The 25,514-nt window shown below is 41.9% G+C and overlaps 1 protein-coding gene across 1 annotated transcript in view; it reads left to right on the top strand.

The window, feature by feature from the left end:
- MARCO (macrophage receptor with collagenous structure) overlaps positions 1 to 25,514 on the top strand; it is a 179,090-nt gene that overhangs the window by 12,396 nt on the left and 141,180 nt on the right. The window contains exons 3-4 of the mRNA XM_078682381.1: positions 5,265 to 5,540; positions 17,766 to 17,819. Of these exons, the coding sequence (XP_078538507.1) occupies positions 5,265 to 5,540; positions 17,766 to 17,819 (330 nt within the window). The remainder of the gene's footprint in view (positions 1 to 5,264; positions 5,541 to 17,765; positions 17,820 to 25,514) is intronic.

Here is a 25,514-nt window from a genome sequence, read left to right as displayed (position 1 = left end):
GGTCTGTGTATGGATGCATGAGTCTGTAAGTGTGTGTTTGAGTCTCTGAGTGGCTCTCTGTATCTGTGCGTGAGTCTCTGATTAGGTCAGTGAGTGAGTGTAAGAGAGTAACATGCTCTATTAGCAGTCAGTATTAATACAGCATTAATACATTGGGATGGGCAAAACATACAGTGAGCCAGGAGGCGCAGGTGCAACTGGTTATCAGAGGGGACAGGGTTTCCTAGCATTGGAGTAAGAAGCGCTCTGCAATCCTGCAGGGCAGACCTCTTAGGAAGCACTTGTGGGGACTCACCATCTCTACTGCCTCTAAGGATTTTAAGGGACGCACTCCCCACCGTACAGAGCACCAAGAGTCACAGGTGCAACTGGTTGTCAGAGTGGATGGGTCCTCCAAGCATCACACTAAGAAGAGCTCTGCAATTCCTCCAGCACTGGCATCTTAGGAAGCTATTGTGGGGACTCACCATCTCTACTGCCTCTATTGGGACGAGCACATAGAAAAGTACATTTTGCGCTGTATGACAAGCCACACCAAAGGCTTGCCAGCTCAATCAGTGGCTCAGACATCATTAACAATGAGAGTATGGTGTCAATGCCGTCTGGGAGAATCTGCACCAATGACCAGCAGGGTGCCACTTCCAGGTTAGTGGTTACCCCACTGAGATATTGAGAGGGGACACTAGGCCAGCATAGAGGCCTGGGGACCTCATGTGCCCACTGCCCAGGTCTGTTTGACTTACCAGGTCCAAACATTAGTGTTCATGTTCTTCCACACCAATCAGCCGGAGATTTAACAGGTTTGACTCTTGAGAGCCAATCCGCGGCTCCACAGCTTGGCCTGCCATAGGACGTTTGCCTGTGCCTGCACGTGTGCCACCACGAGGGAGGCCCTGGGGAGGTGGTGGTCCATGGGGATAAAAAGAGCCTTAGGACGGGCCCCCCCTCCTTTTTGTCTTCTTCCCACATGCCCCCAGGACCTGGCTCATTTGTTGGTAATTTTTGCTGTGAATTTGCACATTTGTTGTGATTTGGCAGCAAAAATATAATTAAAACTTGCCCCAAGAGCAAGGCCTGAGGGTCAGGGTATTCCTACCCTGCCCCCTTTTCTTTTTTTGTAAGTTTTACTTTTTAGGACTTGGCTGAAGCCCAATCCCTAAATGGCGGTCAACGCTTCTTGGTTGAAGTCTTGGCAGCCAATAGGAGCTCTGCATTTCCTTGCATGAGCACGTTATTATTCGCGAAGTTGCAGCGGGCACAGATATCTTAATTTTTTTGCCCTTAAATTTCTCAACAACTGCTGAATGGAGTTACACTGGATAGTTAAAAGCATGATCTGCATAACCAAATTTACCTTCCTACCAAATTCGGTGTAATTCCATTCAGCGGTTTTGGCTACAGGTGTATCTAAAAGTTCAATGCAATTAACATAGAAAATCATACTTTTTTCGGACCTCCCTTTTTGTCAGCCCCTGCTGGATGGATCACCCTGAAACTTTCAATGCACACCAAAACAACCGTACGTACAAACCGGCGAAAGACTGTAGAAAAATCCGAACATTAAAGTAAGATTATAGTTAGGTGGAAAGTTTGGTAACAATGTAATGATTAAAACTCTAAAAACCACAGAAATGTACCAGTTTTAGCTATAGTTATCTCAAATAATTATGACTTGTGCCCCAAGGTAATTATAATTTCCTTTAAGGAAAGCAGTGCTAGCAATGCACATCATCTGCTCAGAGCCATCCCGGTGTGCTGCTATGCTGAGGCAATTGTACACAGGTGCCTACTAGTGCCACAACAATGGCCCCAAAATGGTGCCAAATTTCAACAAATAACATAAAAAGGCCATGGTGCTGAAGGAAAAAGGATGACCAAACTGCAAAATATAATTTATCTCAGAATACTGAGCATTCTCTCTACTCTTGGGACATCTAGCATTGACAATGACAAAAGAGGTCTGACTTTAATGTGCTAACGTTGTGCAGTCAAAATATAGAATTCAACCTACACTAATATCACGTTTTTAATATCATATGGACAGAATATCGTAGTGAAGAATATCGTTGACGAGAATATCGACTGCAAGGGAAGTAATATCGTTTTTTTTTAATATCGAAGTAAGAAATATCAAAGTAAATAATATCAGTAGCAAAAATATTGTTGTAAATAATATCGTTTTTTTTAGTGTTATGTATTTTAGCATGTATTTTATATGTATGTTTAACTTTTTTTAATGTTTTTTCATTATTTTTAAATATATGTATTAAATATTTAGAAAATAGTAATTTTTCTAAAGTAAATTTTGCGTTTTAGTATCAGATTGGGTTGTGGGTTTAAAAGGGAATAGGGTGGGAAGTAAATTAATTACAATTAATTAATTAATATGTTTGTATTTATTGTTCATTTATTAATAATTAATTGTTATTAATTGGTTGATTTATAATTATAATTAATTTATAATAATGTTTATTTATTGTTATTGTTAATTAATGTATTGTAAATTAATTAATTGGTAATTCTTTTTTATTAATTGATTACATGATAATTACATTAATCATGCTATTTTTCATGTGTAGCGGGTTTTGGGTTTATAGGGGAATATGGTGGGAAGTAATTTAAATATAATGAATTAATTAATATGCTTTTATTTATTGTTATTGTTAATTAATTTATTGGTAATTAATTTTTATTAATTGATTAATTGATAATGAAATTAATTGTGTTTTCTTTATGTGTAGCGCATTATGTGTTTATTGGGGAATAGGGTGGGGAGTAATTTAATGTTAAGTAAATATTAATTTAATTTAATAGGTATTTATTCATAATTTTTTTGTTCCATCATTATTCATATGTTATTTATTTTACAAAATATATGTAATTGATAAGTATGTTAATTTAACCCCTACGCTATCCTACATTTTCCACACTGTTACACTCACTGGAGTTTGAATAGTAATTTTAACCCCTTCGCTATCCAACACTTTCTCTACTGTTGCTCTCACTGGAGTGGGAATGGTAATTTTTACCCCTTCGCTATGCAACACTTTCCCTACTGTTGCTCTCACTGGAGTGGGAATAGTAATTTTTACCCCTCTGCGATCCATAAATTTCCCTACTGTTGCGCTCACTGGAGTGGGAATAGTAATTTTTACCCCTCCACTATCCAACACTTTCCCTACTGCTGCACTCACTGGAGTGGGAATATTAATTTTAACCCCTACGCTATTCAACACTTTCCCTACTGTTGCACTGACTGGTGTCGGAATAGTAATTTTAACCCCTACCCTATCCAACAATGTCTCTACTGTTGCACTCACTGGAGAGTTAATAGTAATTTTTACCCATACGCTATCCAACACCTTCCCTACTGGTGCAGCAGTCACTGGAGTTGGAATAGTAATTCTATTTCCTCCGCTATCTAATATTTTTTGTATTCTTTTAGCTAATGTAATGTATAATTAATTTTAAAAAGATTAAATATATATATATTTTTTAATTTGGTACATATATTGTTTTGTGTATAGATGTATTTATAATTTATAAAAATAACAATGTATAAGTTATTAAAATAAATATTAAAGCATATTAATAAGTAAGTATATATATTATATGTATATGTTTAATGTAGTTTTTAACTAAATATATTATAAATAATGTTAAAGCATTTTTAAATACTTTTATTGTTTATTTTAATTATATGTATTTTTTTTTTTTTTTTACTTAAATAAAAAACGATGGGGAATATTAGCAACAACCTGTGATAATTATCGCAAACCGTGCTTAGCACGATTTTTTATTCGCCTCCTCTCGCTGGGTTTTATCGCGGAGATAACGCAGTATTACCAACGTTTATCTCATCAGCGATAATAAATTCAGCGATAGCAGCGAATCCCATCTATAACGCGAGATTTCCAGCAATAAAAATACTATCGCTAAGGAAAATCTCGCCAATAGGCAGGTGGGGACTTAGCCGTAGAATCCACCTCCCATTGACTATTAAGGCTAAGTCAGGTTTTTACCAGGTGTAAAATCCTGGTGCTAATTGTGGTTAGCATGCATTATTTTATCGCTTCGAGGGTATTGCTAATAGGTGATAGCTGTGTTAGCGACTGCTTTCTGTCTCTACCAGTTTGGGTACGCCCACTTTGCATGTCATTAGCAATAAATATCGCTGACAGGCAAAGCGGGCCCCAAACCGGTCGCTAACGCTTGGAAGCTGTCGCTAACTGGTGTTAGTGACAGCTTGGTAATTGGGCGATAAAAAAATCATCGCTTTATCGGCAAAAAGTGCCGCTAAAGCGGCGATAACGCCCTTGCTAATATGCCTCGATATTTTTAACAATGATATTTTTGACTTTGATATTTTTTTTCTATATTTTTTAACTTACCACAATATAGATAGGATGTCGATATTCTTGACTTCGATGTTTTTGCTGCAATGTTTTTGTAGGTTGATATTGTGCCCTTCGATATTTTGTCAGTGATTCGTGCGAACACATGTAGATAGCCTTTATGCACATACGTGTTGGCTTGTGTTAGTGCATTAAAGCCAGATCTATTGATTTGCCAATGCTTGCTTTTCAAAGCCACCTCCTACTCATGAAAAATGTTTCTGTATGCCCATGCACAAGCCACTGGTGTCACTGGTTGAAAACTGTGGGTTATTCACTCCTTCCTTTTAGAATAAGGGGAAGTTGCCTTGACAGAATGTGGGAAGTGCATTGCCTTGGAAGAACAGGTATACCTTTAATGCAGGTAGCTAGGTCATACTATTTATTATCACGATACTATAGAGCAACTAATGTGAGAAACGGCTGCGTACTGTCTCACATAATCAAGGTAATGTATTAGTTAATCATTTAGTTTATGTACATATTTCTATATTTGGTTTATTTTCTTTCTCTTAGCATAATCATTTTCCACTGACAATAATAAGAACTATTACACTTCATATCCGCACGTACACATACACTATGTTCTATTGTAAACAGATGTCTTGCAAATCAGAATGAGTTGTTGCTTACTTTTACTGATTTTGGAAAAAAGATGCATTTCAAAATAAATTTAAGTGGCATCCTATTGATTTTGCGTAGGATGATTTATGATTTCAGATTTTATTAATATCTTTAATAACAATGCCTGGTGGTTTGTTATTTGCCGAACGAAATCTTCATACCACAGTTTGACTATTGTTCCCCCCTCCCTCTGATAGAGTCGATTAAAATTTGGAAGCAATCAATTATTGTAATATTTTTTCCTAGTGTTCCTTCTGCAGAGCATGATACTCAGTAATCAAGAAACGGGACCCCTAACTCTCACAGAAAGCCATTTCCTGCAATTGGGAGATGAAGCCCCCAGAGAAACACAAATCCTTCTTGAATATTTGAAAGCATTATACGAGCAGCTAAATGGTACCACGAGCATTACTGGATGGGAAGATGTTCCAAAGATCAAAGGTTTAGAAGAAACTTTCAAGATTGTTACGACAAAATGTGACAGCTTATTCATAAGAATGGACAACCTCACCTTGACTCCAGGTAAATCTTTTTATTTTTTTATTTTTACTAAAATTGTAGTTTACTAGTGTCTTCAAATCCATCATTGACATGAGCTAATTTCGTTTTGGCTTCCTCATTTTCAATAATGGTTTATCCATCTGTCTCAATTTTAAAATTATTCTGTTTTAATTTTTTGTTTTGCTTTTTGTTATTTCAGCATTTTTAGCTATAATATCTGCATTGCTGCTAACAAAATATCAGTATGTTAACAGGGTTGTATGGGTTGCAAATCATATTTTGTAATGGAAACAGTAAGAGATAATGTATTTACGAGTCAATCTGACACATTATTAAATTATCTGAATTACCCTGCCCATAATGCAGACTTTTGCTTATGTTGCTGGGGTTCCTATCTTAAGGTGGTAGCGTTTCTGTTCTTATATACTTGTTTTCCCTTATTTGGAACATATGCTTACATCAGTGGCACTATATTGCTGCCCCAAATAACTTTATGGCCATTTCAGTTTCACAAAGCTTTCTAAATCATCTGTCAAAAACTAAGGCCCATATTTACTAAGATGCAGGGCAACACAAAAGGCTTATTTGTGATTTACAAAGCAACAACGGCTTGATTTGCAGGGCCTTGAATGGATTTGTAAATAAATGTATTGCAACGCAATGGCGTGTGCTGCCTTGTATTACATTTATTTGTGGTAGGCGTTCCACAGGTGAAGCATGGGTGTTCCCATGCATCCACATGGATTTCATGCCATTCCAGACTTCCTATGTATGTTAATTTCATTCTGCATTGCACATAGAAAGAGGAAAATGCCTCTTTGGATTGTTTTTGTGCATAAAGGTATCCCTCCCCATAATGCAATCACCCTTGCAGCCTTGGTGCCAGGCAGCCACTAGTGAACCAGAGCTAAAGAGCACTATAACTTTAGCTCTCGCCCATTCATACAGCGCACAGCAGCAACTGCCTTGCTGCACTGTGCTGCATTGCATGAATTCTTAATAAATGTAGCCCTAACTGCTTTCTTAGGGCCCTATTAGGATGGCGGACGGACCTGCGTCTGTCCGCCACCCCTGAGGAAGAGGGACCATCCCCATGGGCAGCGGCGGTCCCTCCATGGCAATTAGGATGAGACCGCCACCCTGGCGGTCACATCCCCTACATTTAACATTGCGGCGGATGCTGCTTCAAGCAGCACCCGCTGCAAGGTTAAAAAGTGCATGTTGACCTTTGAATGCACGAAGCGACAGGCATCGTGTGGTGCCTGCCGCTTCGTGCACGCAAAGGCAGGGGGGTACCATAGGTACCCACCATGTGCAACCCCCACCCCCCTTCACCACTTGGGGCCTGCAACAGGCCCCCAAAGAAAGGACCGTATGCCTTTCCACGGCGGAAATGCCGCCGTGGAAAGGCATAGAACCGCCGCCATCCTAATATGCCTGGTGGTGTCTGATAGACACTGCCAGCCATGTTAGAGCTTTTCCGCCGCGGTCGGAAGGCGACCGCGGCGGAAAAGCTGCAGACGGAAAAAATGTCCCCCCGCCATCCTAATCTGACGGGGGGTATTTCTTCAGTCCCCAGCGGTTAATCCGCATCCTCCGGCCCGGCGGTGGCTACCGCCGGCCCAGGGAATGCGGATTATCCGCAATCATAATCGGCCCCATAATGTGAAATTCTGCAAATGGGTAAAAAAAATGAAGCTGACCTTGAATCATCACAGATAACACATTTTGTGAACCTTATAAACAGGTTATGCTTGTATCATAATTGGCGAGGTTCAGATCCAAATCAATGATATGAAACCAGAACATATGGCTCCAATTGAGTTGAATAAACAATAGAATGAACCTTTCATGTATAACACAACATCAAGCAAATAGCCACTGAGTTGATTTGATGAGTTATCACAAATGGACCTAAAATCATGGTTGAAATTTAACTGTCAATATGTGAATTGGGAAAAAAAACAAAGGAAGAAAACATTTATTTCTAGGTGAAAAGGAAACAGAATTTAATCTTGAGTTCTCATCATATTCCTTCATCATGATGTTAAAATGATGTAAACTTTCTTGAGAAAGTTGTATATGATTCCATAACTGGTTTTAGTGATCAGTACCTGCTGGATTGAAATATTCAATGTGAGGAAAAGATGGAATAATATTTCAAAAATCCTTGCATACAACAGAAAGGTAACAAATTAAAAGTACTATATATTTCATTATTGTTAGAACTTTACACAATTGGGTCAACAAAGAAGCCCATATGTCTTCAGTTGCATTAAAGTAGCTACTTAATATTTCTTTAAAACTTGGTTAATTCACTCTGTTTCCAATTTACACTTGGGATAATTACCAGAAGATAAAGCTTGTTCAACTTCAGCTTTCCCGGATCATGACAAGATATTTGGTACCTTGTGAGAACCCTATTCTGAGGGTCACAGGGCATGCAGTGGTTAATGGGCCTGTCCGTAGGTTTGAGGCCTTTTACTCATGATGTCCCGGAACTCGACCTACTGTGGTTCCCAAGCAACTGGACCAAGTACCTCTTTTGCACTTAACTATCAGTGGTAGCTATGGTCGAGCAGTCCAAGGCTCTCTTGGGGGGAAGCATAAATATGGGTCAGTGAACATGACTCGTACCTCAAAGAGGCACACAGTCATGTCATTAAATCAATGTACCGTTAAATACTTATTTTTATAATGAAAAGAAGTCTTTTTTATTTGTGACCATATGCATTGAAAGCAATGTTACTTCACACATAGACAGTCACACATTTTTCCCTTGACGTCAGGGCTCTAGTGTTTCACTAACAAATCCCTGTCCCACCTGCTCTTCACAATGTGGATAACCCATACCCATCCACTAGTGACTTCATCCAAGGAATGCTCACTAGAAGTCCTAACTCAAGACTCCTCTCTGACTCTTTGCAAAATAGTCAAAAATGTCTTGGCACGTTAGCACTCTTAGCAGCGAGTCCCCCAGGGCCTAACAGGCCTGTAACCCATCTTACCCACTCCAGCAGCGCGGAGGCTTTGCAATGTTCCAGATAGTTCCACAAGTGCGGGCACCTACCCTGCTCTCGTCGTGCTCAGAGAGTCAACTGCATTCAGGCTCTCTCCTGAGTATACACGGTCAGCTTGAGCAGCGATTGGAGTTGCTCCGGTTCTCCTCCTGCATGGTAAGACTTGTGCTCCCCAGTGGGGAAGGTTTGGATTCCTGTCCTGGTGATGAGGTGATGCACCCATAGTGTCCTCTTTAGTTCATGCCGGCAAACCAGACTCAATCCTTGATGCTTCGGGGTGGCCTACAGGTCACAACTCAGAGTTCTCAGGCGATGGCCCGATCCTTGCAATAACGTGGGTATCAGCAAACTGTCCTGGCATACAGGGCTGCCATAACTCTACTAGCCAAGGCTCTATTCCTCAGCACACAGTAGTCTGTACTAAGTATGGGCAGAAAATGTGTTCCGCTTTCGGATTTTGCGAATTTTTGGCAATTTCGCGATCTGCGAATCGTGCAAAATTGCCCAAAAATCCACAATTCGCGGATTTTTTGTTTGTTTGCGCTTCAAAAATACAATCTTGCGCACGTGGCATTGACTTACAATGATTTTGCGTTCGCTTATGAGTTTTCCTCCCTGTTCGCGTGCACTGCGAGATTTTGGTAGCTGGCCGAGCGACGCTGCGATCGCGAACACATCATTGCAACCCGAAACAAGAAATTGCGAACGCGAACACGTCATGCGACCCGAATCAGGAAATTGAGAACGCGTCATTACGACCCGAAACAGGGAAAAGGCATTGCGAGCAGGGTGGTTAAGTGGAAATAACATGTTCGCAGCCGTTGCGACCGCATGCGCAAGTTCTCGTTTCCGAACTGGTGAAAAAAATCTTGCAAACTCGCAAAAAAAAATAATTCGCAAGCTCGCAGAATTTCGCGGATGTTTGTGAATTACGATTATGAATTCGCGCAAATTTGCGTATCGCGAATTTGTAAATTCCGCCCATGCTTAGTCTGTACCACAGTGGTCCCATCTGGCACACGGGGTCGCCGCTAAGCTTTGCACAAGCTTTAGTCCGTCATATTTGGCACAACTTGCACTTCGGCCCCTTCTGGTATACAGGGTCACTGCAACCGGTGCCACATAGGCTTCCCATGCCCAGCACAGCACTCTCCTCTTGCCTATCGTCATGGTGGCCCTCTCTTGGCATACAGTGGTCACTGATTGGAGTCTGCACATGGGAAACAACTTGATAGGTGCAGCAGATGTCTCCTCACAACAGGAGTCCACATAGCTGGGCTCCCAATTGGAGCTTGCTCCCTCCAATTATCTCCTCTTCCTCACAGGGCAGCCTGCTCTTGGCAAGCAGGCAGGCTCTGGTGCTACAGGCTCCAGAGTAGGTGGTATTTGTGTCCATGGGTGATGTCCCCTCATCCAGCACAGAGACATGCAAGTTTTGGTCCCCTCTTCAAGTCACAGGCAGAAGTCTTGCAGAGCTTCCTTCCTCAATTCGGGCTGCTTCTCAGATGAAAAATATTTGGGGGCTCAACCTCCCCGTCTTATCGCCCATTTCCATACACCAAGTGTAGTTTTTGGATATGGGCCTTTGAAGTTTTATTTTGGAGTTCTGCTTCTTTTGAAGTGCACACTTTTCTATTCTCTTCTTGCTCTTGAAAGGCTGTCTGTCACAGCAGAAGAGTCTCCGAAGCAAAAGTTTCACAACACAGATCATGGGAGGGACTAGAGTTCACACTTGAATGTCACCACCGTGATATGTACATCAAGGGGTTAATCTCAGGCTCCCAGAACTACTCTTTATGATTTCATTATAAGCCCCATCTCCACCCTGAGATGGGTCTGGGCCCCTTCCCCTGTGATCTCTAACTAAATCAAAGAGCACACTTTGAGTGTACAGGGGGAGGCTCTCCCTCCTTCTCTGTCTTCTCCAGTGTACCCCACCCACCTTACAGGAATGCAGCCATATACAAATCTGTCTGTGGGGGGGGATTCCCCTCTTCTCAGGCCTTCATCAAGGAGGCCTGGGTTCCCCAAACTGGAATCATGGGTATTCCATGTAAAGTGCTGTTGCAGGCACACTTGCTGTTCAGGGCTGTCACACCCATGTATTGTGCCACCCCAGGCCACATAGATTCAGCATGCACAACTAGTATGTATGCACTGCTCAGTACTGTATCTTTTCTGTATTGTGCCAGGGTGTACTACATGCAAACAAACCCATTGCTAGTACACACATTCCCCATGTGTGAACTTCAAAACACATCACCCTTCTTGTATTGTACTTCTCGCAAGTACACAAACATCTAGCACATGCTTTCTTTGTGCAAGCACTGTACAGCACTACATATCTCATGTAATGTATTCCTCTCTGGTATGCATACACCCATAGACAGTACTGCTCTATTCCTGTACTCTACCCTTCTCAGGCATACATGCATCCAACGCAGAGTCCCCACTCCTGTGCTGCACATCACTCGACGTCTAACTGATGTAGGCCAAGGGGAAGTTAGGCACCCAGAAGCTGAACTTTGTAAAGATGAGTGTGCTTGTATGCCTCACTCCAGTGGCAAAGGTTAATAAAAGCCTGTTCACCCCTACTGATGACTACACAGTATGTTGCCACTGCTGCACTTATGCTTCCTAACTCATGATGAAGGCACTACCCTTTCACCATTATGAGGGTAGCGCTTTAGGCGCAACTCCCTGTCTAACAGCAACACAATCTGTGAGACTAGACCAGGGGTCTCCAACCTTTTCTGTAGTGAGAGCTACTTCTGATCAGTGAAAATAGTCGTGAGCTACTAAAGGCCGAGCAACTCGTGAATTGTTGCCAGAGTCCCCCCACACACAGCTTCATTGACTAAAAGGCCACAACAGAGAAAGAGCTACCCATTTAGTATATGCAAAGCACAACATGAAACCAAAAAACCTATTCCAGCTTCCCTGTTGAACAGACTGTGTGATCCTGGCCTTTGCAGTCACCAGCAAAGCACACTTAAATCATAAAATTATAGGGACTTGCAGAGCTGTGTAAAGCTACCAACATGCTGAAAACCATAAACTGAATGTCTGCCTCTCATTCCTGGTCATCAACTACACTGCTCCGTCCCATAACACAGTAAAGGCACCTCGGCGGTCATCAAGTATGACACAGAAACACTTCCACACAGGATCACATAACAATGACAACACCATACCAACGACACATCCTACATGGCATAGCCTGTTGGCCATATATGTAAGCAACTGAGTGCCCCACAAAGGGATAATAAGCTCTTAAAAAAATATAAATGCTGCGATACAACAATTTTTCTTTATTATTACACATAACTGTAACTTGAAATGCTTGAGTTCAGGGTGTGCACTGTGCAAAAATCTCGCCCAAGAGAATATGAAGCTGTTACACATGACTTGCCTTCTAGTACATTAATATAGCATTGTCATGACGTAAGGGACGGTGGCAGTCCATGACTGTTTCATGTTTAAAAACTATCACTTTTATAAATGCCTCTTAATGCAGTGGTGTAATTTGATGCTCAGTTGAAATGCTTCTCTGTGTTGGAGAAATAAAAGAACATTAATTTTTAAAGGATACCGTTTTTCCATGACTTTTGTGTCATCATTTGCAATATTTTAAAACCTGTGCTCGTGCAAAGATGGGGCCATACACCTAAGCTTTGATTTATGTTCCAGCTTTCCATGTTCATTGGCCTCACAAAAATATAGTCACTACAGGGGTTGGTTAGGTACTTTTTTCAAATGGGATACATAAGTGAGGTGTTGATCCTTATGCTCATTGTGCTATAAAATTAACACTTGATTTTAAATTTCTCCCATTATTTCATGAAATCAAAGCAGCGTTTTTCAGGGATTTAAAAAAAAAAAAAGGCACCTCTTGCAAGTTGGCCCTAGGCTCAAACCGAAACCAGGAAGTTATTATACCTTTCTCTCATCATTTCATAAAATGTTAATGAAAATAAATGTAAAATGATGTTCCTGGGTCCGGTTTGGGGCCAGGAACAACTTCACAGCTGCCACGTTTTCAGGTTGCTTACGTATGACATTTAGGCATAGTTACCATGGAAACAAATAAATATTACAAATTGTCCCCGTCTGAGACATGAAAAGGTTTGTAGACTTACCATAACTTGGTCTTCCTGCTGATGGTTACGGTGCTAATCTGCTGGCATCACACGTTCAACAGGGGCAGAGGCGCTCTCTCTGAAGGGGGCATGCTGCTGCAGGTCGAGTGGCATCATGTCAAGGACACTGCTGGCTGCAGGCATCACTCATCCCTCTGTGGCCTCAGTCAATGCTGGTGCTCTGCTGCTGGCGTCACGCTAGGCAAAAATGCATAGACTGCTCTCTTGACTGGGCCTGGGGCTCAGCAGAGGGCACGCTGCCTGCAATGCTGGTCTACCGTGGCTGCAGAGATGTCTTTTAAACAGCAGCAGTCATCTTAAAGACAGCTCAGCGCTGCTGGGAACAGCGTGATTAGACAACAGGTGCTTGCTTAACACTCTTCAACATGCAGGCCCGTCAGGAGAGGGCCATCTCTACAATTTGGACGACAGTGTGCCTTATGCACCCTCCACCTCCCGCATGAGGGCTCAGGTCAGTGCTCCTCCTGTTTTCACTGGGCGGCAGTCATTGTCTGCTAGTGCTTCGGGTGGGGTGGCCCCCAGGAATAAAAGACACATCTTCCGATGCCTAGTCCATGTGGCACCAAAGAGCATTACTTCCTCTGCCCACATGGTTAAAAGGTGTTACTTGAGCCTAGCAGCGGCTGGCACCAGGAAGGGCAAATTTAAGCTGGTGTCGACGTTGTCCAAACACCCTGCGTGATCATAGGGGGAGGGCACTGCTCGGTGATGCTCATGCTATGACAGGTCACGTGGTATCAAGGAGGCCACTGCAGGGCTGAGTGAGTCTCCATTTGCTTGAATCACGTAGTCAGCCCCAAGGCCGAATTGTAATGTGCATTGTTGGTCCCCCTAGGGCGGCGAAAATCTAACCATGCTGCTGACAGGCCGGCTTCACCCGCTTCTCCCCGCCCCAGCTAACTTAATAGCCAATGGCAGCAGTGTAATACTGGAAGGAACGACACGAACAGACAAGAGCTCAAAAGGGCCTGAAAATAACATAATGACAGTGACAGGGTATAAAAGTGAGCATCGGACCGCGAGCTACTGGTGGGTTGTTGGCGAGCTACCGGTAGCTCGCAATCGACTGGTTGGAGTCCCCTGGACTAGACTATGTCATGGTGTACAGGCATGGTCTATTTTTGCCTATTACAACAAAAATCAGCATTAGGGATCCAGACAACAATAGAGTTGGGCACTATCCAGAATAGCTGATACAATTATTGGATCCATAAAAAGGTCAGGGGCATTCAGCTGAAATCCAAGATATTCAACATCTTCCTTCTCAAACTCACATTCTTAGGGTTTACAGGACAAATTATGTTGCTGAAGTCTTGCCAACACCAAAACTCACATGTTCTCAATGTACCACAAAATTCCTTGAACAGATCAAAATATAATCTCAAGAGATGAATACATTCCAATTGATACATCAGGGACTTTTCATACTCAACAAATGATAAACTTCCTGTATACCAAGTTTAGAAAAAGACTTGTGCTGCTTGGGCTGACACCAAGATGTCCTTTATAAGAGGCAAAGGTATTATTTTAACTTTGATATGTGTCTTATTTAAGCTTATAGCTAATACCTCTAATAGCGTTAGATTCAGTCGATATGGCATAATCATATTTCCTATGTGGATGAAGTGAACAAACTTTAGGCTAAGCAAAAGTTGAAGAAAAAACATGGCATGGCAGTGGGCCTGAAAAAAGGCGTGTGACACTTAAATTACACGTGGTATCTGTCATCTCATCAATAAGTAAGAAATAGCTCTCAGACTCATAGCAATGGTTGTGACAATACTGTGATGATGATGATGATATCACTCAAGCAGACCAGATTACACATAAATTATGACTCTTAAAAGAAGGAATTCCAAAAATTACACCATGATTAGAGGAGTTATAATTAGCATAAGAAAACATCTCATTATGATGAAAGAAACTTGCAATGTGTCTCTGATATTGGACCCAAAGTTAAATATGAGCCATACGATGTCTAATCAGGAGCCTCCTCAATTTTGTGGCCCAAATCTGATCAATAAATACTCCAACGGGCACTATTATTCAACAACGCAGAGGTAAAAATACCTTTTTTTTACTGCCATTCGCAAAAAAATTAGTAAGAAGAACTAATGATATAGCCTTTGTTTATACAAGAACTGACAAAAGGGAGCCAGTGCACTCCTGTTTTCTACTCAGGAGAGTATTGAAATTATCAACATCCCTCAAAGGCCATTTAGGAGAAGCCTGAATCAAGAGTGCAGCATTACCAACCTTTAGACATAAACCGAATTACACTGGCACTCTTTCTCTCTCAGTCAAAGGACCTATCACTGTTAAAAAAAATAATATATACAGAAGAGGGACCCTGAGAAAAAAGCCAAGTTCGGGGGGAGGAGGGGGGAGGAATCCAGGGAAAAGTACAGTACAAAACAAGAGAAGAATCCCCCACTCAATATTCAAATAAATAAGCCGTAGCTCAATATATAAATGTCACCCACAGAATATATAAATGTTCAATCTTTTTATTATCAATAATTTACATATTTTTTCACTTTTATATATACATATATGTTTGCGTTAATTCAAAAAGTAATGTTTTAAAAAACACACTTCCACATATACTAGAAAATCACAAAAAAATGTATACATCCTAAACAAAATGAAGCCCTGAGTAAATACTAAACAAAAAACAACCATGCATATATGATAATGACAGACTTATAACTCATGTGCAATATGACAATACACAAAGACACAACACCTAAAATGAACATATGCAAAGAAAAACAAAAGATTTGTTATAGAGAAGACACATTTAAGTATAAACAAATTACAACAAACGAAAAAACAAAAGTGAATGTGCCAATGCGCGTTACGGAAGTCCCAGATGTTCTAATTCCTTCATCAGGGTGCAGAGTTCGTCATATTTGATATGTGGTCCTACAGAGCCATCAATGTTCATGGTACATAAACAACATTACAAAAACAGGGCTCTAGTACATGTTGAGTTTCTTGTCCAGGCTGAAAACTAAGCAAGACAAGGCTTGGCCACTGGAGATCTTCCAGTAACAGAATGAAAAAGGCACAAGTGTAGGTAAGCTATTTCAAGACTATAATGCAGGATGAATTGGATTCATTTAAAGCAATAGCGTGTGTCCCGATGCCATAATGGGTTCAAGGCACCGATCTAATTCCAGGGTCACAGGAGAATAAGGGATGCTTAAGCAGAGTAGAAGTCAGGCCAAGTGAATGTAATCGTAAATAGAACGGGTGGAAATCCCTAAGATATCAGGTCTGGTTGAGATAAAGAAAGGTTCAAGCGCTAAAATGACATTGAAGCTCACCGACGAGTATGGGCCTGGAAAATAGATTACTGGAGTGAAATCCTTCCCACCATCTTACTTATTGGAGTGCCTTATGTTTTCGCTTGTTTTGACAAAATTGAATATAAGAAATATATTGAATAAATTGTGTTTCAGTAACAAGTTGAACCAATCCTTTGATGGTTGGTAATATATGTTGCTTCGGATGTTGAGGCTCACACTTCTCCCTTAGGGACTGGTTGTTTCTTTAATAATTGTTTTACCCTGATCCCAGGGTTACTTGGTTGCCCCTTTTTCTTTAGAAATGCAGAAGCATTTGGACTGCCCTGTACCATGAAATTTTACCTGATGATCTATTGCTAGTGTGGGTTCTTGTGCAGGGTGTGCACTTTGAAAAACAGGGAAGAATAATTTTATGTGACCAGGTTGGGTCCATGTAGCAATGTGGTCAGTCTTCTTACATTGTCCTCTTTTCTGCACATTTAACATTACTGCTGTGACCTTTTGCACATATTCGCGTGCATGACAATATGCGATTAGTTTCTCTGAAACTGCTATGCTTATACATCTGGATTGACGCAACAGTATCACGATGCCTCGAACACCAAGTACAAGGCCTATCAGCATGATGTACAAATGTCTTTCCATTTTCACTCATGGTGCAACAGGACTTTCTACATATCCACTACAATGCTAATCTGTGTGTACATCGCAAGGATGCTTTTTATTATAAATAAAAAAGCATTTCTGTGGGTTAGCAGAGGAGACCCTTCATCTGACATGAGGGTTCCTGTATGCTGTGGCTTTGCAGAGCAGCTACCTGACATCTCCTTGGTGGTGTCCAATTCATGACCAAGACAGGATCCTACATTCTCTCTGGCCAGGTAATGGGGGTGGATACTCCCGTGGGGGATTCTTGGTTCTACACCTACATACAATCTAGACATACACAGAGTAGGGATTGCATAGTAGAGTACACCTGATTACTATCTTGTATTTTATGCCTGCATTTTATGCACTGTCTTAGCACTATGGTGGAACTGTATCTGCTATTTACTCTTTTGATGCTTGTAATCAGTTTCATCTGCTTCTGTCTACTGGTTATCGCAACACATGTATTCTATACAAGAATATTGTTGGTTTAATATATATATTGTAAACGTTCCATTGTGTATTTTCTGTATATTTCTCTGAGAACACAAGTGTACAAGTGACTAAGGAGAAGGGTTCTGATCTGTTGCCACAATCCCTGAGGGGCAGGGTTGTCATGTTCAGTGGTTGCCAGAAACCATTCACTCCCTGTTTAGCGGAACTTATGGTGCACTGTGAGCTAGCTGGTCTGTAGTCCAACATATCTTGCGGGGGTGCTTGAAATCAGTCTAGGCACCTCACCCAAAGTTTATGTTGTCCACAAACGGATTAATGGAAACTGCACAACAGTAAAACAATAAAAGCTATAAGTTACAAATGGATATCGTAGTGACAGGTACAGGAAAATTAGTAGGTCTAAGTATTATATTGAAATGAGTTAGCACTGCAGTAGAAAGCATTTATTCCCAATTAGAAATAAAATAAGGAAAATGGAAGGCAGCTGGTTTGATTGCAACTAAAGGGGTGATGCCACAGTAGAGGTATGTAAATATTGTGATACAAATGGTTGAAATGGATAATGACAATATTTTATAGAACTGTAACCTTGGTCATGGGAAAGTATGAAGATTAGTAATCAACTAAAATACTTGACATACTTGATTTCAGGACCTCCTGGATTGAAGGGAAGCAAAGGAGACCCTGGTCAGGCAGGCCCTCAAGGTAAGAAATATTCTACTCAAAAGTGAAGGTGTCCTTTCCTCCCTAACTTACTGTATCTGCCTAACTATACTGCTCTCTATACATTTCTTTGCCCATCAGGCACTCTCATTATATCACTGACAGAAAGTCATTACACCAAATGTTGAATTATATTAAGTGAAGTCAGGGCCTTGGCCCTTATCTTGAAAAACAAATAAATATCAATAGTGGATTGTGAGTTTTCCATTCAAGCTAGATCACACAACACTCAAGGCCCATCAAACTGAAATGAGAGTTCCCCAACACATTAGCAGGGCAATTTCATTGAATCTGCTATGTAAGGTTGACTTTCATAACAGCCTGTCAGCATTGTTTTGTATTTTTCAGAAAATATCCCACTAAGCTGGGAGTTGTTTCTGCCTAATGACCAAAGCATTTTTTCCCCTCTGCGTTAAGGACCTTCTTGTTTTATCTTGGCCAGATCTGCCATGCCTCACATGGAAGATATGGAGCAGAATAATATGGACTGGAAGGTCTCCAAATACTCGAACTCGGACTCAGATTCTCCAGTGTAACTTGGTTGATTAATTAAGACAGAAAGGTTTTTTGTGTCAATAAAGCACTGGGCGCACTGCCAATTATAGAAGCACTAAAGAGCAAAATCAGTGGTGCAACTGGGTGAGTGGAAAACCTAATAACCACTCAAGGGTTAAACCAGAAAACTGGAAAAACACAACAATGTAAACACAGAAGTACCCTATGCACACACAAAGTATTGATGTACACATAGGTGGTGGTACACACAAAAGTGAACAATAATCGTTGCAGAGAAACAGTAAATATTCAAAGGAGAAATACAAGATAACGTTCTGTCAATCCTTGGTTCTTTAATTTCTGTATGTGTTACAACAGCCAGCCGACACGTGTTTCATCGCTTGCGCGAATCTTCAGGGCTTCAAGTGGCTGCGTATATGCCAAAGGTCGCTCTGCCGGTGATACTTCCGACCCGATGGGGCCCTAGACCAATTCAATTGCTAATGTAGAAGTGAAGTCGAAATACTGGAAGCTCTCTAGGCCGCAGCATGTAAACCGGGAGCTTGATTCTTTTGAAAGTATAGTGGAGCGGATAACTCCAAGGACAACGTCTTCTGTAGATCAAAGTTAAAAGGAATGAAAACTGGTGTCGATAATGAAAAGTTCAAGCTAACAACATCACATTGTGATTCTAATATCTTTCGTTTGATGTACACTCACCTCGGTATGTGAGTTCAAACGGAGGGTGGGAAAAAGGTAGTCCACTACCAGGAACACGGTGACCCGGGAGCTTCAACTCAGCGCTGCTATCAGATACACACGATTTACTATATTTCGAGGAGATTGGGAGTTACCTCTACGTGTCGGCTGGCTGTTGTAACACATACAGAAATTAAAGAACCAAGGATTGACAGAACGTTATCTTGTATTTCTCCTTTGAATATTTACTGTTTCTCTGCAACGATTATTGTTCACTTTTGTGTGTACCACCACCTACGTGTACATCAATACTTTGTGTGTGCATAGGGTATTTCTGCGTTTAACTTGGTTCAGTAGTTAAAGTCTGTTTGAGTGAGGATGCAATTGGAAGTGAGCCTGTGTCAGTCAATGCACCGCTGGGTAGACTACATTTCCTACAACTCCCCGATTCTAAAGCTCATAAGAGGACGTCACACTCCTTCAGACAGAGCCTGTTTTTAATGACTAAAGCACTACAGCACATATAAGGATGCAGCACACCTGCAGGCAGTGGGAGGCTGTGTGAGTGAGGATGCCATTGGGAGTGAGCCTGTGTCGATGGAGACACCACTGGGGAGACTACATTACCCATGACTCCCTGATTCGACAGCACACAAGAGGACGCCCTGCTCCCACTGTGTGGGGCACACCCTGGCAAAGGCTAGGCCAAGGGCGGTCCTCTCCCAAGCCTTAAGTGACCAGAAGAGGCTAGGCAGGGCCACCCCCAAACATATGCAATGCCATACTGTTCGGAAAATGTGGGAGTGACTCAATATTGTTATGATTTTTGAGTTAATATTGTAAAGCATAAATTAAATGGGCACCCTTCACAGCCCCACAAGCCAACAAGGATTGACACTGCTCATGAGAGTGATTGGAGTTGTCAGTACGGATATCGCATTGACTGAATGAAGGCTATCCATGGGGCAGGGGAGTTGTGTGGGCAAGTCAGTAGATCGGTTGGGACTAAGTGACAACACCATGCACGGACCCAATTGCAGAGAACCACACGCAACCTTAGGAGATGACACTCACATCAAAAGCTCATCTGATTCAAGTCATGGATGAAAGCTGAGCACAGTTATTGGTAGTCTCTCGGTTTCTAAAAGCATAACAAGGTCTAATTCCTCTCCAAAAACTGATGGTGTAGGCCTTGGTGTGACATTTCTACCCAGCTCGCGGAGTTTGTCAAGTTTTTCACACTCCGTGTAGCATGTGGAGTTCCAAAAAACTCAGCGAAGCAGAGATTTTCCCCGCTCTAAAGGAAAATATTACTCCAGACCCCCTCTCAGCAAGATTTCTCAACATGGGCAGTCCCGGATGGTCACTACCGCTGGCATTGAGAAACTTGCATTTGCACTGAGGAAGCTGCCGCTTGAGTAGAACATCTACTCAAGCAGCAGAATGAAGCAGCACCTTGTTGCACTGCATGTCAAGCCATTCCTGCTGTAAAATTGTATTTTACAGCACGGGACAAATGCCCAGTACTAAAAAAAGGCACTAATGGCGAGAAATAACATACTCCACTGCTTGTGGAACTCTGCGTAGCACAGCAGAGTTTTTGGTCACTTTGTGGAGTTCAGTGTAGAAGCTCCACGAACTCTGTCCAGGCCTAGTAAAAGACATCCCCTTGTGTTGTGCACAGGAAGTCACAATTAAGCCATGCACTGGCAGGAGGAAGAAAAGCAGCACCACTTTTGGTCCCCATCAATGTCGATAATATGCGTGTCTTATTGTCGGAGGCACTGGAGAAGAAAATAGCTCAAAAATTAAACTAAGGAACAGAAGTCGTGAACCTCGAAATGAGCGGATGATCAATCCCAGAACGTCACCCGGGTTCATGAGAAGAAAGATCACAGAGCTTCAAACACAAATGAACTGTCAAGGGATTTACTAAGCACCCTCATAGGAATAGAAAGACTTCTGGATATCACAGGAAAAACTCACGCAGAAGTCGAGCACATCCGAAAACTATTACATTCATCTCAATGTAAGAGCAAGAAGAAGGCCATGCCAATTTCAGAAAGACAAAACAGACCAAATAGGATTCAGAACTTTTTAACCGAAGAAGAGACCCAAGCCCTAATCCGCGATTACGAGCCTACTGACCACATTAGAGGGGAGGAAATCAAAAGAGTTCCGATAGATGCCAATAGAATGCCAAAGCTGAATGGAAGGAACCCTAATCTCAACAACCTGCAAAAAGTCCAACTGATCACCGAATCACAAAATATAAACTCATGTACAACAGAAAAATCCTTCAAATGCTTCCTGCTCAACTGTCGATCTGCAGCTAAACATGCATCTGACATGGCCGACATCATTATTAACCAGGAAATTGACATAACAATCCTCACGGAAACATGGCTATCTGAATCGTCGTCCCCAGTCATGGACCTCCTGGTACCCCCCACTACTACATTGTGAGACTTGACAGGCAAAAGAAGATAGGAGGTGGAATAGCCTGCATACACAGATCGGACTTAGAAATTAGACAAATTCAATCCGACCCTTTAGAGGCTTGCGAATACCTAGGTCTCAATATAGGATCAGCTAACAAACCAAATTGCATCCTACATGCACTATACCAACCACCGGGAAACAACAATGTGACCTTCATTGATCAGCTAATGGAGATAATCACGGCTTACACTAACACCGACGCTAATAACATATTTTTAGGTGGTTTTAATCTCCATTGGAACAACAACAACGATAAACAGGTCAACACTCTGAAAGACTTCTTAACCGAACTAAACCTATCCCAAGCATGCCTACAACCAACACACTCGAAGGGAGCAACATTGGACTGGATAATCTCTAAATAGGAAAATATCTCAATTCTCGCAATAGAGCCTTGCGACTGGTCAGACCACCATGCCATAACCTTCATGATACCTACATGGATGAAGACACAGACCATTCAACCAACCAAAATCAAAAGATGGATGCGTGATAACAGAGACTCGAACATGGAACTACTAATTGAAAGATGCAAGAAAGACTTAAACCTACCTATCAACGTGCAAAATGTGGATGTGCTCACGAACCATTACACTACTTCAGTAACGAAAATTGTCAACTCTACCATGCCGCTAAAACTGAAAAGAGTAACTGAAAAGGATAAAAACCCATGGTTCAATGGATCTTTGAATGAAGACAGACGAAAATTGAGATGTGCGGAAAGAAAATGGAGGCAACATCCATCATCCCCTGAGCTGAAATCCCTCAGAAGAATCAGAAATGAATACAACAAAAAGATCCTCAACGCAAAAAAGGAGTTTATTAGAAAAGAACTACATAACGCTAAAAACAGACCAGGGAAACTATTTGAGATCATAGAACAACAATCAAACAAGCAAGCCAAATCTGCCCAAGAAGTCATCAAAACGCAAATAGGCTGCAAAGAATTTTCCAACTTTTTCATCGACAAAGCCAACAAGCTGGAAAGAGAACTCAAGAATGCAGCAGACAACCCTGACCACCACACACAATCATGTTACAAGACTACTCCAAAAGATGGGAACATTAAGATAAAAAACAAAGCACACTGGGACACCTTCAAATTATTGAACCAGTACGACATTGCTAAAACGCTAGCCGACATCAAACCGAACTACCACTATAATGACCCACTACCGGCAAAATGCCTAAAAGAAATCAGCATATCGTGATCCCTATTTGGACAGAAATCGTAAACACCCCTCTTTCCCAGGGGGTCCTTCCAGAATGCCTTAAAACAGGTGAAGTAGTACCAATCCTCAAAAAACTTACAATGGACCCAACAGATCCAAACAACTATCGTCCAGTGACCAACATTCCACTTCTGGCCAAAGTAATAGAGAAATGTGTACAGAATCAGCTGAGCCAACATATCGACAATTTCTCATTATTAGATGACTGCCAATCAGGATTTAGAACAGGTCACAGTACAGAAACGGCAATCCTACACATTGTCGATGATGCACTCCAAGCACTAGATCAAAACCGATCTTGTCTACTCATCCTCCTCGACTTATCATCTGCATTTGATACAGTCAGCCACGAAAAATTGATGAAGAGACTCCAGGACAGGATGGGAATATCTGGCAAAGTACTGAGATGGTTCGAGTCCTTCCTACAAAATAGAAGTCAGAGATTCCTGGTCAACCAATCTCTCTCACCTTCATGTCCAAACACAATAGGAGTACCTCAAGGATCTACACTATCTCCATCACTGTTTAATTTGTACATCGAACCTCTCACAGAAATTCTGAGAAATTCCAAAATATCTTACCACATGCATGCGGATGACACGCAGATCTACATCAAGATCGAGGACATGGAAGACATCATCTTAACGAACGAGGCCCTCAAAATGACATTAAAATGGCTAACTACCAATCATCTGAAGCTAAACGCACACAAAACAGAATTCTTACTTATCCCTCCACAAAAGAACCAATCACAAATGAAGGAATGGCCCAAAATGATCACAGCGTTAAATTGCACCCCCACGCTAGTTGATTCGGCTAAATCACTTGGAATCACACTGGATGAGAACCTAGACATGAAAGCGAACATCAAAGCAATGGCAAAAAACGCCCGTTTTCATCTGAACTACTTAAGAAAAATTAAATCATTTTTAACTGAGACGGATCTAAAACTAGCAGTACAATCTCTGGTAATCTCGAGGATCGAATATGGGTGTACAAAGTTAGCAAGCTTACCAAAAATCTCCACAGCACCACTAAAAGCTTGCCTCAATGCAGCAGCAAGACTGGTCACAGGAACGAGGAAATTCGACCATATATCCCCGCACCTGAAATCTTTAAATTTTCTACCCTACGAAGCTAGAATTCAGCTAAAAATGGCATGTATTACCCACAAGGCGATTCATTACAACACACCAAGATACCTAGCTCAGAAAATTGAAATATCGGGAAGAAACAGACCGGCCAGGAAGGCCAAGGAACTGATGCAGAGACCACCCATCTTCAAGAAGTAGAAAACCTACGACAGAGCTTTTTCAGGAGCGGCCCCCAGAATTTGGAACTCTCTCCCTCCGATCATTAGAAAAATTCCGAACACCGCAACATTTAAGAAGGAAGCAAAGATCTTTTTCATGAGCAAGTTCCTTCCATAGACAAACTGATCATCATCTAAGCCCGACTTTGGGCCTCATTAGGATGACGGGCCGACTTTGCCCGCCCGTCATCGCATTGTAAATCGGGACCACCCACCATAAGTGCGGGGGTCCCCGGGGGTGCTATTAGGATGTGCCCGCCACAGTGGCGGTCACATCCTGTATTTGAAGCATTGTGGCGGGCGGTGCTCTCTGTACCGCCCGCCACAATGCTGAAAATGCACTTTCAGATTGTCATTTACAAAGCGGCAGGCACCGCGCGGTGCCTGCCGCTTTGTAAATGACAATGAAGGGGGTACCACAGGTACCCCCCATGTGCATACCCCACCTGTACTTCACTCTGGGGGCCCGCAGGGGGGCCCCAGAGTGAAGACCGCATGCCTTTCCGTGGTGGCATTGCCGCCGTGGAAAGGCACTGAAAACCTGACATCATAATATGTCTGGCGGTGTCTATGAGACACCGCCACCATATTATTCCTTTTCCGCCCCGGCCGCAAGGCGACCGGGGCGGAAAAGCGGCGGACGGTCTTTCCGTCTGCCGTGGTCCCCCCTGCCATCCTAATATGGCGGGGGGGAAATCGGGCGGATTGCCTCTGCCCGATATCATAATGGACCCCTTAGAGAGGACAACCATACGGGAAGAAAATAGTAAATCGCCAACTCTATATTGATACGAGCGGTCGACATGATACTAATTCTGGGTCTGAAAAACACAAGGGACTATGAAAAAGTCATTAAAACTTTCTTATACAGGAGAATATAATTAATAACCGATCCTACCTCAGATCTTTGTATATTCGTCATCGTTCTTGTATTGTACATTGCCTATTTTATTTCTTTGTTATCTTCCTTTCATCTAGCATGAGCGGAAGCACACCTATCGAACTTCTCTACTGCAATTTCACATATTAGTGTCATGTTAAGCGCTCTGATACCCAAGGGTCTTGTTCGCGCTATAGAAAACTTAAAATAAATAAATAATTAAAATAAATAAATAAATCAAGGGATATTTGAAGGCTAAATCCTCTCACAGCATTAACTGCACCAATCACAAATGCACTGCACCAGGAGATAATAACAGTAGCGCCTTGCTGTCTAAGTCTACAACAGAAAACTAAGGTCAGCCAGATATTGCCATTCCTCCAAACTCCCCTAATTCAACAGCTTCACGACCTGAAATGGACAGCAGGGAGAGGGCTTACTTCTGTAATGCTACAAGATAGGGGGCACGCCGACTCATGCACATCCTATCAACCTTCATTTCTTGAGCCCACTAACCAGGATAAAGGGGCCAGTATTCAAGAGAAGGCTGGGCTTGA

This window comes from Lissotriton helveticus, chromosome 3_1 (assembly GCF_964261635.1).
Source record: "Lissotriton helveticus chromosome 3_1, aLisHel1.1, whole genome shotgun sequence".
NCBI classification, from domain to species: Eukaryota; Metazoa; Chordata; class Amphibia; order Caudata; family Salamandridae; genus Lissotriton; species Lissotriton helveticus.
The sequence above is the reverse complement of the archived record's forward strand: the minus strand, read 5'-3'. Positions and strand labels throughout refer to the sequence as shown.